We start from the raw sequence: 19,388 nt of genomic DNA, 5'->3' as shown, positions 1-19,388 counted from the left end.
AAATCGTAAATAAAAACAGAATACAATGATTTGCAAATCCCTTTCAACATATATTCAATTGAATAGACTGCAAAGACAAGATATTTAATGTTCGAACTGAAAAACGTAATTTTTTTTTTGCAAAAATTCATTAATTTAGAATTTAATGGCAGCAACACATTGCAAAAATGTTGGCACAGGGGTATTTTTACCACTGTGTTACATGGCCTTTCCTTTTAACAACACTCAGTAAACGTTTGGGAACCGAGGAGACCAATTTTTGAAGCTTTTCAGGTGGAATTCTTTCCCATTCTTGCTTGATGTACAGCATAAGTTGTTCAACAGTTCGGGGGTCTCCGTTGTGGTATTTGACGCTTCATAATGCACCACTCATTTTCAATGGGAGACAGGTCTGGACTACAGGCAGGCCAGTCTAGTACCCGCACTCTTTTACTATGAAGCCACATTGTTGCAGCACGTGGCTTGGCATTGTCTTGCTGAAAAAAGCAGGGGCGTCCATTATAACGTTGCTTTGATGGCAACATACTGTATGTTGCTCTAAACCCATGCCTTGGGCACTAATACACCTCACAGATGCTGGCTTTTCAACTTTGCGCCTATAACAATCCGGATGGTTCTTTTCCTCTTTGTGCCGTAGGACACCACGTCCACAGTTTCCAAAAACAATTTGAAATGTGGACTCCTCAGACCATAGACACTTTTCCACTTTGCATCAGTCCGTCTTAGATGAGCGACGAACTGTAGTTACTGACGGTGGCTTTCTGAAGTGTTCCTGAGCCAATGTGGTGATATCCTTTACACACTGATGTCGCTTTTTGATGCAGTACCGCCTGAGGCATCGAAGGTCCGTAATATCATCGCTTACGCGCAATGATTTCTCCAGATTCTCTGAACCTTTTGATGATATTACAGACCTTAGATGGTGAAATCCCTAAATTCCTTGCAATAGCTGGTTGACAAAATGTTGTTCTTAAACTGTTCGACAATTTGCTCACGTATTTGTTCACACAGTGGTGAGCCTCGCCCCATCCTTGTTTGTGAATGACTGAGCATTTCACGGAAGCTGCTTTTACACCCAATCATGGCACCCACCTGTTCCCAATTAGCCTGCCCACCCGTGGGATGTTCCAAATAAGTGTTTGATGAGCATTCCTCAACTTTCTCAGTCTTTTTTTGCCACGTGTGCCGGCTTTTTTGAAACATGTTGCAGGCATCAAATTCCAAATGAGCTAATATTTGCAGAAAGTAAAGTTTTCCAGTTCGAACGTTAAGTATCTTGTCTTTGCAGTCTATTCAGTTGAATATAGGTTTAAAAGGATTTGCAAATCATTGTATTCTGTTTTTATTTACCATTTACACAACATGCCAACTTCACTGGTTTTGGGGATTGTAATTGAGGGGGGCGGATAGCTGCACTCATACCTGGGATTCATATACCGTATTTTTCGGACTATAAGTCGCAGGTTTTTTTTCATAGTTTGGCCGGGGGTGCGACTTATACTCAGGAGCGACTTATGTGTGAAATTATTAACACATTACCGTAAAATATCAAATAATATTATTTAGCTCATTCACGTAAGAGACTAGACGTATAAGATTTCATGGGATTTAGCGATTAGGAGTGACAGATTGTTTGGTAAACGTATAGCATGTTCTATATGTTATAGTTATTTGAATGACTCTTACCATAATATGTTACGTTAACATACCAGGTACGTTCTCAGTTGGTTATTTATGCCTCATATAATGTACACTTATTCAGCCTGTTGTTCACTATTCTTTATTTATTTTAAATTGCCTTTCAAATGTCTATTCTTGGTGTTGGGTTTTATCAAATAAATTTCCCCCAAAAATGCGACTTATACTCCAGTGCGACTTTATATATGTTTTTTCCCTTCTTTATTATGCATTTTCGGCCGGTGCGATTTATACTCCGGATCGACTTATACTCCGAAAAATACGGTAACCCCAAAGCAATCCTGCATCTACACCATCATCAGATTCACAGCACAATTGAACGCCCATGACTCGCCTCTGTGTCAGCATTGACGCTGAAATGACTGCAAAATTGGCAAACGACTACAACTTTTGCTGAGAACTACACACACGGACAGACATGTCATGGATTTATTTTGTGTGTGTCACCATTGCAGTTGTTCAAATGCTTTTAAATAATTGTCACCTTTAAAAAAAGAACAAGGCTTACGAGTCTGAATCTGTTGAGATAAAAGCCAGTAATGTGTCATCGTGACGAGGGGACTTAAACTATAATCACACTCCACTTTTCATTCGGCGATCTGGTGCATCAGGCCCGAGTCAGTGTGTGCTGAGATGTTAAAAGCACACTGGGATATGCCAGGCCTTTGTAGCAGAAAGCCTACTCTTTTCACAGTCACACACATTCCATCCAGTGGTGATCTGATCTGCAGACCATCAGCCCCCCTTGTTCACACAAATGAAAAAAAAAAAGAGGAAGACATCTTGAAAGGAAACGACATGGCGGGGGGAAGGATTCTTGGATGCCGTTACTGTACCCTGGATGGGTCGTAAAATGCGAAGAAGGCCAAAATGTGGGCCAAAGACCCAGTTCTTGAAGGTGTGTGTATGTAGGGCACTTTTAGCAGGTGCTGCGGTAGCACAAAAAAACATACTTCTCCTTTTATCTGTTGGGATCATGCATGACAGGAGCTTGAAATTGAATATGCTTTGAATACAGCTAGTCTTTTTTTCTATGCAATTCAATACTTACTGTCAAAAATGATGAATGTATATTTAATGTACAATATAGGCCAGAGGTCGGCAACCTGTACGAACAAAAGAGCCATTTTGACTCTTTAAACAAGTCTGGGGCCGCAGAAACATAACAGAGATTATAGAATTTGAAAATGTTTTTTTATTTTTTTATATTTAATTTTACAGGCACTATCAAGAAGCTAACGTATTTCTCGTTAAATTAAATAATGCACCTCACACATACAGTACAGGCCAAAAGTTTGGTCACACCTTCTCATTTCAATGCGTTTTTTAAATTTTCATGACTATTTACCTTGTAGATCAGGGGTCCCCAAACTTGTTGACTCAGGGGCCGCATTGGGTTAAAAAAAATTGGCCGGGGGCCAGGCTGTGTATATATATATATATATATATATATATATATATATATATATATATATATATATATATATATATATATATATATATATATATATATATATATATATATATGTATATGTATATATACATATATACATGATGTTCATCAACATTTAACATTGTCACGTTATCGATGGGAAAATTCATTTTTAGACAATATGATTTGCCTGAGCGGCTAGGAGACACCAAGTGTAACAAGCGGTAGAAAATGGATTAGAAAGGAAAGATAAAAAATAAAAAATTTTAAAAATAAATAAATAAATACATGAATAAAAAAATTTTACTTGGGACTTCCTGTGGGCCGGATTTTGGATGTTGGGGGGCCGGATCCGGCCCGCGGGCCGTAGTTTGGGGACCCCTGTTGTAGATTGTCACTGAAGGCATCAAAACTATGACACCTCTGAAATGAAAACCATTTCACCTCTTGAAGCTCATCGAGAGAAAGCCAAGAGTGTGCAAAGCAGTAATCAGAGCAAAGGGTGGCTATTTTGAAGAAACTAGAATATTAAACATGTTTTCAGTTATTTCACCTTTTTTTGTTAAGTACATAACTCCACATGTGTTCATTCATAGTTTTGATGCCTTCAGTGACAATCTCCAATGTAAATAGTCAGGAAAATAAAGGAAACGCATTGAACGAGAAGGTGTGACCAAACTTTTGGCCTGTACTGTATGTGTGAGGTGCATTATTTTGCTCCTTTTAGCAATGTCACGATGTGACAACAGCTCGACGTCGCATCCGGAAATAAAATTGTTTATTTTTATTCATCTTATTTTTCAGAAGCAGTATAGAACCATATTTAATTCATTTGTACCGCGGTAATTTATTATTTCCAGTATATCGTACACACACACGCACAGCAGCTCCTCCTTCCTTTTTTTTGCCTTTGTCACGGCCTGTGACCATTGTTTGTCACCAGTCAGGACACATTCACGCCCTCTCTTTCCAAAAATGCACATTTTCCCCACTCCAGTGTTAAAAAAAAACTTTCTCAGGGACCCACAACGACAGGGATGTCCAACTCGTTTTCATTGAGGGCCACATGGCAGTTATGGCTCCCATCAGATGGCCGCCTGTGAATAATGTACGAATTTGCCTCTGGATTTCATCATTAATAATATAAATTGTTTTAGGTAGACCGTCGATTTTGCAGTAAACATTTTACATTTACAAGATTTGACTGTAAAATATAGTGTATTTTTAATTTTTTACAACATTTTACGGTAAATGTTTTTACGGAAAAAGCTGGCAGCTTAGTTGCCAGAATTTTTGTGTTAAATGTACATTCTTTTTTACAACATTATATTGTGAATGGAAAAACAGTACAAGTAATTTTTTCTGGTAACTTAGCTGCCAGTTTTTCAACCGTAAAAAAAAATGTACCGTCTTTCCGTTTACAGTAATACACCGTTAAAAACAACAACCGTAGATTTTACAGTCAAAAACTGGCAGCTCAGTCAACAGAATTTTAACGCAAAAAAACATAGTATTTTTCTTCAATTTACAGTAATATGCTGTAAAAAGCAACGTAAAATGTATTGTCATTTTTATTAATTTGATGGGTAGTTTGCTGTAAAGTTAAGTATTTTTTTAAATTTCTATTTAGACAAAAACATGTTTGGAAAGTATGGTAATATTCTGTAATATTTGTTGCAATATTGGATACTATTAAAGTTTAAAAGGCATGCAATTTCAAGCAGTACATATATTTTTCACTGTCAAAATGACAAAAATCCATTACATTTATTGAGAAAATATTAAGAACTTTTTTGACACATATCATTTCCAGGTGTTTGCGGGCCAGATAAAATGATGTCGCGGGCCAGATCGGGCTCCTGGCTTTGAGTTTGACACCTGTGCACAACCAGAATGCTAAAAATGTTGCTGACCCCTGGTACAAGTAGCAACAGAAGCACCAGAATAATTAAACTGACCCTTAGAATTTGGAGTAAATAGAGTATTTTTTTTTTTCATAGATTTTTTAAAAATTGATTTTTTTCGCTGTTAACTGGCATAGGGGAGAGCATACTTAAAGAGATACACAATTGTTTGATACCCCGCATATAAGACAATGCCATTTTATGGTGTCAATATGTTACTCACGAAGCTCATCAAAGTGTGTCTCCATCCCGTCTGCCCCTGGTACCGAGCAGATGAGCCTGGCCTTCAAGAAGGTGCTCCACTTGTTTACAAGGCAGCAGTGACCTCCATCGTCATTCTGCAAAGAGGGAAAAAATAATAATTAATAATCGGTTAGCAAAACCCTCCTCTTTTGAGACAGGTGGAATCTCCACACAAAAGTGAACATGCTGGTTTGCGTTATGATGTGTAGTAAAGAGCTCGGACTAAGACTGGTATGTGTTTATTCAGCAAGTATCCTTAACCCTGTAACACCCCTTGTTGTAAAATTACAACGTTACCTTTAACCATCCTAAAAAACAATCCGTTATATACTGTATATATATTTTTTTTTTACCACATTTACATAGTCTATTGTTCAGTCTCACAAGGCTATTGGATCGTACATTTGTTAATAAGTCACGCTTTCTGGCCATGAACTCACACAACCTCTCAAGGTTTCCTTCGAACAACATCTATTTGTTTCATTGGACTGGATTCATCAGATTCAAGTAAGTAAAATGTATTTTATATATTTTTTTGGTTGTTAATACATTGTCTAGAGCATGTACATATGTAGTTATTGTGGAACAGATGTATCAAACTTCATTTAGAGCTTGTTATATAATTGTTGCAATTATACAACACTGGGTGAATGTGGTATTTTTTTTTTAGGTTTTTCTATATTTGGGTCTTACAGGGTTGAAAACAATACTCTGAATAGTATGGTAATACACTGGATTCAACCTTAGCTGGCTAATAGGTCCTGGTTCCAAGTGTGCAAAACTACTGTACTATAGTATGAACAACAAACCTTAAAAGACCTTTTGCCTATCATTCACAATCATTATGAAAGACACGACGACGAATGGATTTTTTTTTTAATGCATTCTAACTTATAAATAAAAGTAAATAAAATTCCGCTTACATCAGAGCCAATGGGAGCTCCTCTATTTCGCCCATAAAACGAAATAAATACCGTATTTTTCGGATTATAAGTCAATCCGGAGTATAAGTCGCACCGGCCGAAAATGCATAATAAAGAAGGAAAAAAACATATATAAGTCGCACTAGAGCAGACCTGGGCATTCTGCGGCCCGCGGGCCACATCCGGCCCTTTGTGCGTCCCTGTCCGGCCCGCGTGAGGCCAATCATAAATTACAAAATACATTTAGAAAAGTATCTATGTCGAGTGTGCAATACAACGGTGCTGCTTTTGTTTTGAAAAGCGTTATTTGTATTACTTCCGTGTGGACGTATGTGCGTGTGTGATTGTGAGTGAATGTGAACAGCTGCATTCACGAATTACAAAATAAAGTTGAAAAAACATCTATGTCGTGCGCGCAATACAACTGTGCTGCTTTTATTTTGAAAAGTGTTATTTATGGGTGTATGTCCGTGTGTAACCTGTGAGTGAAGGTGCACAGCGACAAGTGATGCACGGTTTACACCCGAGACGCTACAAAGAGAAAAGATGATGACGAATGGCGTGTTTTCAACAAGACATGGACTGCCAAGCAACGTTCCCTCTAAGGTGCGCGCCTGCGCAATTGCGCACTGCTCAAGCGTCCTCTGCGCACAGCAAATATATGCCGCGCACCAAATATATGCCGCGCACCAAATCAAATCCCATCTGAATTCTAAACAAAATAAACACATTTATTCTGTGTAATTTTGCAATGCAACTTTGAGTGACAGCGACAACAGGCGGCCCTAACGGTGTTCGTCAACACCGTTCAATTGAACACCGTTCAATTATTGTAACGTCTATCGAGATGCTTCGAGGCAAGGAATTATATCGATCACTTTATTGAGCAAAACTGTTTATATTCGGCCATAACCACACCAAAAACATCAGTAAAACACTTCTATCTCGAAAAACTAGTCATTTTCTGCCGTACAAACCAGGCCAAAACCAACTTGTCATCTGTCACCAACACACATACCACTAAACCACTGGTGCGTTTATGGCCACACAAAAAGTCCGACAACTCAAGCCAAATTTAATTGAAATATTGTCGATGTGGCCCTCCAGCAGTGCTCGGGTTGCTCATGCGGCCCGGGGTAAAAATGTATTCCCCACTCCTGCACTAGAGTATAAGTCGCATTTTTGGGGGAAATTTATTTGATAAAATCCAACACCAAGAATAGACATTTGAAAGGCAATTTAAAATAAATAAAGAATAGTGAACAACACGCTGAATAAGTGTACGTTATATGACGCATAAATAACCAACTGAGAACGTGCCTGGTATGTTAACGTAACATATTATGGTAAGAGTCATTCAAATAACTATAACATATAGAACATGCTATACGTTTATCAAACAATCTGTCACTACCGATCGAGTACATCTTTTCTATTGTTTCATTGAAAATAAAACAGCAAAGTCCATTTGGCTGTCATCTGTTTTAATTATGAGACACAACTGTGTCAAAGTCATAATTTTCGATTTCATGCTTGAAATAAGAAATTATTACTTTGAAAAAGCAGTGAGTGTTGATGACACAGCTTTGCAACAGTTGATATTCTAGTTTCAAGCCTGTTTTACTCAATATAGGTCATCAAATCTCAGCAACAAGCTGTAATATCTTATGGAGATAATTTAGGACCAAAACCCTTAAAACAAGTAAAACACTAACATAAAATCTGCTTAGTGAGAAGAATTATCTTATCACACAGAGAATAAGCAAATATCACCCTTATTTGAGATATTTAATTTTTCTTAAGAGTTCAGTTTTTGCGGTGTGTGTGTCGCCGACACATCCACAGCCTGTGGAAACGTACGTGCGTCAGCCGTGAAAGTTGGTGTGACGCGGCGCGCATTTCCACGTCAACGTCAGTCTTGATACATCTGATCTTTGCCGCGCAAAAGGTCGTACGCCGGGGTTTTGTGCGTAAGCAAGCTCGTTACATGACTCGAGGCCCCTGGTCTCCGGAGGCCGTGACAAAACCCACTGTGAGGGGGATGAGTGTTTGTGTGCTGGGTCAGCGCCTGACCCCCTCAAATAAATACAACAGTGAACAGCTGAAATTACCGTCTCATGTAAGCCCCGTTTTTTCCCGTAGCATTACACGATTCTACTTCGGTTCACATACATAAAAAGACCATTTTATATTTACTACTTACTTTGGAGGAAGTCTAGATGAGCTTAATATGACACTGTTAACATCCCATTGCTCCTTACACTAAAAGTGCATTTTAGACTACCAAGCAAAAAAGGTCAGTCAGTCCAAAGGTGAGAGGCCAGAGGGCATTTTAACAGACAGAGGGACGCATTGTAGACAGGAAGGTTAAAGACATGTGGATTCCAGCACATCAGTGTTGGCCAAATACAAGTCCAGCACATAAACATGTCAACACCGTGGGTAACTCGCCTCAAGAGACTCCGGCCTGTTTTTATACCGATGCTGATTTCATGATGTTTACACCCCCAAACAAACACGGCCCACGCTGTGTACACACCAAGCAGATGCGTCCAATGCGGGACTGGGTCACGGGACTCTGGCCCATCTCGGAGGACTTCTCCCGGAAGAAGAAATAAAGCTTGTCGTCATTTCTTTCCGCGCTGTCGGGGATGAGGTGTACGTGGACGAAAGTGGGGTCTGTGGGCAGAAGAGGTAAATACACGGGGAATATTTATAGTAATTTATAAACTGGAGACATTTCCTGTTTATCACTTGTTGATCCTCGCAGATTGCAAGGTCAAGACCACGGAACTTTCTGACGTTTACCATTCAGCCATCTGGAGTTGTACTGATCGGTTCGCATGGCTGTTTTCGTCCCCAAAGTCCGGAAAATGGCAGAGTCCGTTCCCATAAAATCGACGTACACACCAGCATAAAGTTCACCATCTGACAAAGAAATAATACAATTCAGTTTAATAGCGGAATTAAATATTTTACGGTATTTCCTGAATATGATACATTATGTGTCTTTATTCCATTCTACATCATCGTAACAGTCATCACTTCCACTATGACCCAATACGATTAGTGGAAAGAGTAAATGTATGACTGGATTGATGTTTTTTCAGGCGAACAATTTTTTTTTAATTTTTATATATATACACTACTGTCAAAAGTTTGGGGTCACATTGAAATGTCCATATTTTTGAAGGAAAAGCACTGTACTTTTCAATGAAGATAACTTTAAACTAGTCTTAACTTTAAAGAAATACACTCTATACATTGCTAATGTGGTAAATGACTATTCTAGCTGCAAATGTCTGGTTTTTGGTGCAATATCTACATAGGTGTATAGAGGCCCATTTCCAGCAACTATCACTCCAGTGTTCTAATGGTACAATGTGTTTGCTCATTGGCTCAGAAGGCTGATTGATGATTAGAAAACCCTTGTGCAATCATGTTCACACATCTGAAAACAGTTTAGCTCGTTACAAAAGCTACAAAACTGACCTTCCTTTGAGCAGATTGAGTTTCTGGAGCATCACATTTGTGGGGTCAATTAAACGCTCAAAATGGCCAGAAAAAGAGAACTTTCATCTGAAACTCGACAGTCTATTCTTGTTCTTAGAAATGAAGACTATTCCACAAAATTGTTTGGGTGACCCCAAACTTTTGAACGGTAGTGTATATATATATATATATAATTTTAACTGTATGTCTTTAAAGTAGATTTGTAAATTATAGTACATAAACACACTGCAAAAAATAAAATACAATTATTTTCAATGCGAATATTAATTGTCAATATGGAAGAGCCAGCTTTAGCAAAACAGTATGTAAAAAAAAAAATATGACGATTTTTGTAGAGATGTCCGATAATGGCTTTTTTGCCGATATCCGATATTCCGATATTGTCCAACTCTTAAGTACCGATTCCAATATCAACCGATACCGATATATGCAGTCGTGGAATTAACACATTATTATGCCTAATTTTGTTGTGATGCCCCGCTGGATGCATTAAACAATGTAAAAAGGTTTTCCAAAATAAATCAACTAAAGATATGGAAAAAAATGCCAACATGGCACTGCCATATTTATTATTGAAGTCACAAAGTGCATTTTTTTTTAACATGCCTCAAAACAGCAGCTTGGAATTTGGGACATGCTCTCCCTGAGAGAGCATGAGGAGGTTGAGGTGGGCGGGGTTGGGGGGTTAGGGGGAGCAGGGTTGAGGTGGGGGGTATGTGGTAGCGGGGGGTGTATATTGTAGCGTCCCGGAAGAGTTAGTGCTGCAAGGGGTTCTGGGTAATTGTTCTGTTGTGTTTATGTTGTCATTCTTGTTTGGTGTGGGTTCACAGTGTGGCGCATATTTGTAACACTGTTAAAGTTGTTTATACGGTCACCCTCAGTGTGACCTGTATTGCTGTTGACCAACTATGTGATTGCATTCACTTGTGTGTGTGAAAAGCAGTAGATATTATGTGATTCGGCCGGTACGCAAAAGCAGTGCCTTTAAGGTTTATTGGCGCTCTGTACTTCTCCCTACGTCCGTGTACCAATCCGTACATCGGCGTTTGAAAAAGTCATACATTTAACTTTTTGAAACCGATACCGATAATTTCCGATATCACATTTCAAAGCATTTATCGTCCGATAATATCGGACATCTCTAGATTTTTGTCTTTCCTGACTTATAAATGTTGTTGGTTACTTGTTTTAAACAATGCCAAAGCATCAAATCGTAAGGGTCATGCATCTGTGTGAGCTTACGCCCAGTTTCTGTTTACGAGGTTTTGCAGTCTGGCTACGTTTTGACATCACAGCGAGGTGGATGTACTTATTTTGGACTTATACCGTTGTTTCTGGACCATAAGGCGCACTGCCGATGAGCGGGTCTATTCAGGTCTTTTTTCATACAAAAGGCGCACCGGATTGTAAGGTGCATTAAAGGGGTCAACCCACTAGACTGGTAGTTTTTAGTGCTTCCATAGCGAGATATAAATAAGAACTTTATGCTACTTTTTATTAGAAATGGCAACAGTGGAGGATGAATGTCCCATAACAAGAAGATAGAGAAAAAGAAGAAGATTATCGACTACGGTGTCGACACGGACTACAAAGGCGGACGCGTGCTAATTTTCAGGACTTATGCAGATCCCAAATACAGATCAGCAGGTACCAGAAGGTAAGAAAAGTTGCTTTTGCATAATATAGCGAAACAAAACGCCAGATAATATGTCTTACATTATAAACACACCATAATAATACTCGTATGTTGAAGCACGGTACAATCCATCAAGCGGTGCGGCTTCATAGCTTACCAAAGTCGTACTAAAACATGTTGATAGATTTTTGACAACCGTGTGTAATGTTCTATCATTTCAATGGAACATATAAAATGTTGATATTGTTTACTTGAGTCATATTGCAGTCTACACGTATCTCTTATGTGTGACTGCCATAATTTTGCAGTCTACACATCTCTCTTATGTGTGACTGCCATCTACTGGTCACACTTATCATTTCATCATGTACCAAATAAAATAGCTTCAAGGTCGGTAAGCACAACCAAAATTATTTTAGGCGCACGCACTGTCGAGTTTTGAGAAATTGAAAAGGATTTTAAGTGCGCCTTATAGTCCGAAAAATACGGTAATATTCAAACACAGTGTTACTGTTCAAACGGTGTATAATTTTACAGTGGCTAAAAATATTAAATATACTGTTCAATAAACCATCTGCCTTGTTTTTAATGAATATTTAGGCCTACTACTCTACTGTATTTTAGATATTGGTCATTATGGTAGTGTTTGGAGAGCCATGTGATTTCCAAGGTGGTACTTGGTAACAACAATTTGAGAAACACTGATCTAAGACCACAATAGTGTCTGAAATGTAGATTAAAATCATTAAAGTCCCCTTTAACAAGTAGGCGTAAATTACTACAGTTATTCTAACATCATTTTCTAATTTTGTGCTTGCGGGTTTTACTTCTCATTAGTACCATTTTACAAGGTACTTTTTAGACACTTCCAAAAAACATAATAATTAGGCAAATACGGCACTATTTTAACAGTTCTTGCAGAAACAGTCTATAAAAACCTCCTCAACAAGCCTTCACACATTACAAAGTCATAAAAATAAAAAGTGCATACATGTGTGCAGACGGACAAGTACATGGTAGCCTTGTCGTGTCACAGGAAGGCAAGGTGATTGTCCTCCAGATGCTGTGTGGGCCCCCATTAGAGAGCAGGTGTGACTGCAGGAGGTAGTGCGGAGGAAACAAAGACCTTTGTCCCCCCCAGCCATTACGTTCAATATCTTGCTTCTTTGCAGCATGATGGGTTTTTAAGATCCGTCATTAAAATGTTCATGGGCTATCTGATGTCTAATGTGGTGTGGAGCTGCACAGCCAATGGTGGGTTCAACGCCACAGCTTGAAAACAGTGGCCCTTGTATGATGCCACCTGCTGAAAATGGACAGCAAATCCATCTTGGGTGACAGGATTTGTTCCATGCAGGTCAGTTGGCAGTCATGTTGGGAGACAGTGCCAGGGACTTACTTCCCGCAGAGAGACTGCCTGTCACCTGTGGTAACGATGAGGTCTGGACACAACCTTGGACCACCTTCACGAGCGGATATCACGACTTACACAGTCATTTACAATATGATGATTTAATTGATATTTTGAATCAAATAAATATCCACAGTCGTGCTGTCAAACGATTACAAATTTTAATCAGATTAATCACAGGGTGGATGCAGAATCATTTAAATGAATTACGATTAAGTATGATTCTGACAGCGCAACTGTAAGTATTAGCATTATTTATATTATTTACTAATTAGGAGTGTCCAGATTAGTTGTTCCAATACCAATATTTTGGTACCGGTACCAAAATGTATTTCGATACTTTTCTAAATAAAGGGCACCACAAAAAATTGCATTGGCTTTATTTGAAGAAAAAATATTACGGTACATTAAACATATGTTTCTTATTGCAAGTTTGTTCTTAAATAAAATAGTGAACATACAAGACAACTTGTTTTTTAGTAGTAAGTAAGCAAACAAAGGTTCCTAATTTAGTCTGCTAAAGTATAAAAATATATTGTGTCATTTTCCATTTTATTATTTTGTCAAAATTTATTAAGGACTAAATTAATTATTAATGCACTTGTTTATTTACTGTTAATATCTGCTTATTTTCTGTTTCAACATGTTCTATCTACACTTCTGTTAAAATGTAATAATCACTTATTCTTCTCTTGTTTGGATGCTTTAAATTAGTTTTGGATGATACCACAAATGTGGGTATCAATCTGATACCACAAATGTGGGAATCAATCTGATACCAAGTCGTTACAGGATCATACATTGGTCATATTCAAAGTCCTCATGTGACCAGGGACATATTTCCTGAATTTCTAAACATAATATAAATGTTTAAAAAACAAAAGAAGATGTTGTGATGCCAAAAAATATCGATGTAATCATAGTAGTATCGACTAGATACGCTCCTGTACTTGGTATCCTTACAGTGGATGTCAGGTGTAGATCCACCAATGGCGTTTGTTTACATTGTGACGCCGGAGAGCTACGGTGTGTAGTGAAGCATGTTTAGCTATTCCTCGTCCTGCAGGGATGATACTTGTAAGAAACATACTTTATCTGTCGCCATGGAGACGAGGATTAGTGATTTAGAAGTAGCTACAACACTGCAGACTGCGGATGGACGTTAGTTTACTAGTTTACCAGCTAGCCATGTCTTAAAGCCCCTCTTCCTGAGGACGTTTCTGTGTTATAACTTCACTTTTATCTTTAGCTTTTAAGCCAAAGTACTTTTTAGAGGCGGTATAGTACCGAATATGATTCATTAGTATCACGGTACTATACTAATACCGGTATACCGTACAACCCTAGTCCAGATACAACTTTTTCTACTTCCGATACAATACTGATATTGGAGCCTTGAGTAATAGTCAGTACCGATATTGATCAGATACGATACCGGCAAAAACTATACACGTTTCATTTTTTGTAGTGTGGAATGTTAGAAAAAGGCTTGATCATGTGAAACTACTCAGAGTACAATTGTAGGTATGTATTTACAAATGTATGCTTTTTAAATGGAGTGATAATTTATTTTTTAAGACAGCTGGTGGTCGCAATAAATCATTAAATTAAAATGGTAAGTTGAATGATCCAGACACGCTTGTTAGTGGATACTTTCTAATACTATACTAATACCATATTCTACATTCTGGTCCAATATTAAGCATTGTCAAGCATACAAATTGCTAAATAAACTAAACATATGAATATAGTAGTATAAGCCAGTAGTATAGGCCACTAGAGGAGACCCAACCAATTAGAGAGCGCTGTTCAGTATCGTGGCCACTGATTGGCTTAGTCTCAGGAAGCATTACTATATTGGAATAAAAGTGTGTAAAGGTGACTAAAGGGTGTTATTTCATGTCTCGTGGTCTCTCATAATGTTGAAAAACGTATTTAGAAGGTTGCAAACAGCTTTTTCATGCTTAATGAAAATATTTGATTTATAAATAATAATTCCTACTCTGCGGAAATTCATTTATCGCAGTCTTGTCCAGGACTAATTAATAGCGATCAACCACTGCCTTGGAGACTTTGTATCTGTAAATAACATGCAACTACCATAAAACTATGGTAGACTGCAATGGTGTTCAATTAAGACAGGATACTTAAGTATGTCTCGATTATGTGCTATTATGTGCTTAGCTGTTGTGTAGCTACTATCTCCTAGTAGCCTACTGTAGAGCCTACTAGGATTGTACGGTATTCCGGTATTGGTATAGTACCGTGATACTAATTAATCATATTCGGTACTATACCGCTTCTAGAAAGTACCAGTTGAATATGACCAATGTATGTTCCTGTAATGACTTGGTATCGGATTGATATCTAAATTTGTGGTATCATCCAAAACTAATGTAAAGCATCCAAACAACAGAAGAATAAGTGATTATTACATTTGAACAGAAGTGTAGATAGAACATGTTAAAAGAGAAAGTTAGCAGATATTAACAGTAAATGAACAAGTAGATTAATAATCAATTTTCTACCGCTTGTCCTTAATATTAGAATGGAAAATGACACAATATGTTACTGCATATGTCAGCAGCTAAATTAAGAGCCTTTGTTTGCTTACTTACTACTAAAAGACAAATTGTCCTGTATGTTCACTATTTTATTTAAGGACAAACTTGCAATAATAAACATATGTTTAATGCACCGTAAGATTTTTGTTAAAATAAAGCCAATAATGCAATTGTTTGTGGTCCCCTTTATTTGGAAAAGTATCGAAACGTATCGAAACACATTTTGGTACCGGTACCAAAATATTGGTATCAGGACAACACTATAGCCTACCATGTTTACATGTATTTCTTAAGAGGCTGTCCAGCTTTGCTGTAGGACTACTTGTATTGGAGCTTGTATCTGAGATTTTAGATGCAAGCCAATATCATCTTATACTTGTATTTTTTTGTTGATATCAATATCGGATCAGGACACCCCTGGTACTAACTAATTGTTAGTGAGGACAGCTCCACAGTCAAACTCTGACATTATCATGGCGGCTCAAGATACTCACTAATCAAAGCGGAAACACTGTTGAGCTTTGGGTCGTAGGAGCACTTTCCTTTCCCAGACTCCACTTTGCCAGGCTCCAAATGAAAAATGTCTTCCTACAATAGGAAAATCAGAAAGAGATGGAAATACATTCAGCACTCTTCATCTTGTCAGAGTGATTCCCATGTGTATGGAAAATGAGGCTCCCCTCTGACTCCTGGGGGAGCCCTACGGTCTGATGAGGGATGGCGTATTACAATAATGAGTAAGGGTTCACACAAAAAAAGCATGCAGGGCGAAGGAGGAATTTCAAATCCATCTTAATACTATTCTCAAGAAGTAGAACGATGTCTTGCTGAGCTTCTCTCAGCAAAATAAACCGCGTGGCCAAATATCTCTCAACTTCTTGGTGTTGGACGGTTCAAGTTTAGTCCTGACACCTGTAATCCAGCACAGTGAAAACAGGCCCATGATGGAAGCGGCATGACGGATGCCCATTGCATCCCCTGCATGCAAGCACTGAAAAGTTATTGCTGAGAATTCACGAGTAGGAAAATTTGAATCAGCGGCATGTGATGACATGTCCTGTGGCCCCGCCTCAAAGACTAGAAAATCATGTCAAATCCTCAACCTTCAACTTTCTGTAGCAACAGAGAAGTCTGTCATGGTCCATCAGTACCAAAGCAGAAGAAAGACGGTGGCATGCCAAACTCACTTATCATTTACACCCTCTCCATAGTCCAACTCAGATTTCATTAAAATCACTACTGCACACAATAAGTCGCTGGCAGCTCTTTTTTATCATCAAGTTGACATTTGAAAATGTGCCCTAAATATTTTTATCTCTTTAGGAACATATTCACTCAAGCCACGATGTGAAATATTCCAAAGTCAAACAACGGATCAATTACGTGGCTCTTTTATTCCATTTGCTGCACAAAGAGATGGATACAGATGGCCGGTGTTTGCTCTGGGCTAACACAATCTGCTGTGGGAGTGGGTAGGATGCTGACAAGCCCTGCTGCCTCTGTGGGAGAACCCGCACCACATTCCTAAGGACTGTGATCGGGACTGATTGCCATGTGACTACGGTATGCATTCAACCATGGCATTCATTAGTGTCCGTTCAGTTGAGGTATAAATACGAAAGCATGTTGAAATGAGGTTAGCATTAGGAAAAATGAGTCAAATTTAGGGTGACCATACAAGAAGTGAAAACAATACAACACACGAACTGGTCAAAAAAGCATGCCAGGGATTGCAAAGTCGACGAACACACGGTGGTCAATGAAAAGGTGATGATGGCATGCTCAGACACAAAGAAATGGTGCATGCAGCTGGGGACTATGATCCCAAGCGGTATGTAGGCCTGCCCCGCAGGCAGCGCCCACATCGCACCTTTATTCCAAGTGTCTCGTGCACCGCGCTGGGTTCAGCTGCGCGACTAGCCCTTCCTCTGGCTTGGGCCATCTGTAGGTACATGGATGTCTAAAACAGGAGATAGCAACATATTTTGGGAGTTACGTGACTTATTTGGAACGGTAAAGGACTCCCAATTGAGAATGCTTCTCTTTTGGATCAAAACAAAGTAAAATGAATAGGAAAATTCTGAGTATATGTGGGGTGATTATTCTGTATATTGCCTGCTCAGTGGCCTTGTGGTTAGAGTGTCCGTCCTGAGATCGGTAGGTCGTGAGTTCAAACTACGGCCGAGTCATACCAAAGACTATAAAAATGGGACCCATTACCTCCCTGCTTGGCACTCAGCATCAAGGGTTGGAATTGGGTGTTAAATCACCAAAATAATTCTTAAGCTGCTGCTCACTGCTCCCCTCACCTCCCAGGGGTTGGAACAATGGGATGGGTCAAATGCAGAGGGTAATATCACCACACCTAGTGTGTGTGTGACTATCACTGGTACTTTAACTTAACTTTAACTTTATTGCACTATTTGATTACCGGTAGATTGACAATACGGAGGTCCTGAGTAGTCCCGAGTTCAATCCCGGGCTCGGGACCTTTCTGTGTGGAGTTTGCATGTTCTCCCCGTGACTGTGTGGGTTCCCTCCGGGTACTCCGGCTTCCTCCCACCTCCAAAAACATGCACCTGGGGATAGGTTGATTGGCAACACTAAATTGGCCCTAGTGTGTGAATGTGAGTGTGAATGTTGTCTGTCTATCTGTCCCCAAAAGGGACAAGCGGTAGAAATGGATGGATGGATAGATTGTATTTAGGTTGAGGTTTTGTTACTGATCAGACACAGAATGTAAGCTGGGAAAGAAAAGGGCTCATAGAGTTTACAAAACCTAAAAGTATGGTTGTCCCAGGACAACTTTTAAAATTTCAATACAATACTAAAATTGTACCCTTGAATATTGGCTGATACCAATAATGATCGCATATTAACACGAAATATACATATTTTATTATTTTTGTAAATTTGGAAAAGGCATCAGCCTTCTTATCAATGGCCAAAATCTTGGACATTTAAAGTTAAAAGTTAAAGTCCCAACGATAAGTCACACACACACAAGGTGTGGTGAAATTATCCTCTGCATTTGACCCATCCCCATGTTCACCCCCCTGGGAGGTGAGGGGAGCAGTGAGCAGCAGCGGTGGCCGCGCTCGGGAATCATTTTGGTGGTTTAACCCCCAATGATGCTGAGTGCCAAGCAGGGAGGCAATGGGTCCCATTTTTATAGTCTTTGGTGTGACTCGGCCCTGGTTTGAACTCACAACCTTCCAGTCCCAGGGCGGACACTCTAACCACAAGGCCACTGAGCAGGTCTAAGTGGAACGTGGAAACCCAAAATGACGGCCCCCTTTTTCAATAGTACAAGTTCTTATCTTGTGGAGGTTGATGGGTAATCTGGATGGAGTGGAAGACCTTTCTCATAGAGGGTCCAATAGAAACTGACTGCAACAGGGAACTCGTAATCACAACTAAGATACAGTACAAGCCACATTTACTGGTGCATTTTCTCTACGCACCTTGCAATCCAATTCTAAGGGACGGTCCAGTAGGTGAATTACCTTTAATTAGCTCTTCTTATAAAAGTCCCGAGTTCGTCATTAGGAAACAAATGCGAAACCTAAAGAGGAGTGAGGTGAACGGAGGAATATCGAAGTTATGATTCCTGGCTTGGTGTAGGAAATTCAAGTGGTCCCATTAAAGGCTGAGGCTAAACAGAGTGGCTTTAACAACTCATTAGGGACAACAGCTGAGCATGAGTAAAGCTGTAGAGCCTGCTCACAGGCAGTACACCACAAACAGGCTAATATTGTTGGGAAATCATTAGAGGACCCTTGCATGAAGTTGATGAAGCACAATCTTAGGTAAGAGGAAGTTTTCGACATTGTATCTTGAAGATTGCGATCGGGAGAGAGACATTTTTTGTTGGTTTTGCAAGTAAATTAAATTCAAAATCAAATTACCTGAGGTTTGCGGCCACGGTTGACAAAGGTACAGACTGGATTGTAAGCGCCTGTCCCACAAATATACAGCTGTGTCCTGTTCCATGGCTCAATCAGACGGATGAAGTTAGCACACTCTTTCTGAAGAGATTTAAAGCAGACCACAATCGTGTCAAA

At 39.1% G+C, this 19,388-nt stretch overlaps 1 protein-coding gene across 3 annotated transcripts in view; it reads right to left on the bottom strand.

Moving 5' to 3' along the window:
- The window catches only part of sema3fb (sema domain, immunoglobulin domain (Ig), short basic domain, secreted, (semaphorin) 3Fb), a 316,200-nt gene that overhangs the window by 26,734 nt on the left and 270,078 nt on the right, over nt 1–19,388 (bottom strand). For 2 of the 3 annotated variants that reach the window (XM_062046079.1, XM_062046078.1), the window contains exons 5-10: nt 19,233–19,352; nt 17,195–17,284; nt 15,819–15,912; nt 9,009–9,128; nt 8,740–8,879; nt 5,258–5,372 (exon numbers count right to left, since the gene is read on the bottom strand). In XM_062046079.1, the coding sequence (XP_061902063.1) occupies nt 5,258–5,372; nt 8,740–8,879; nt 9,009–9,128; nt 15,819–15,912; nt 17,195–17,284; nt 19,233–19,352 (679 nt within the window). The remainder of the gene's footprint in view (nt 1–5,257; nt 5,373–8,739; nt 8,880–9,008; nt 9,129–15,818; nt 15,913–17,194; nt 17,285–19,232; nt 19,353–19,388) is intronic. The other variant, XM_062046080.1, reaches the window with a different exon arrangement.

The sequence above is a fragment of the Entelurus aequoreus genome, linkage group LG01 (assembly GCF_033978785.1).
Source record: "Entelurus aequoreus isolate RoL-2023_Sb linkage group LG01, RoL_Eaeq_v1.1, whole genome shotgun sequence".
Lineage (NCBI taxonomy): Eukaryota > Metazoa > Chordata > Actinopteri > Syngnathiformes > Syngnathidae > Entelurus > Entelurus aequoreus.
Note: the sequence above shows the minus strand (reverse complement) of the source record. Positions and strands in the feature narration are given on the sequence as shown.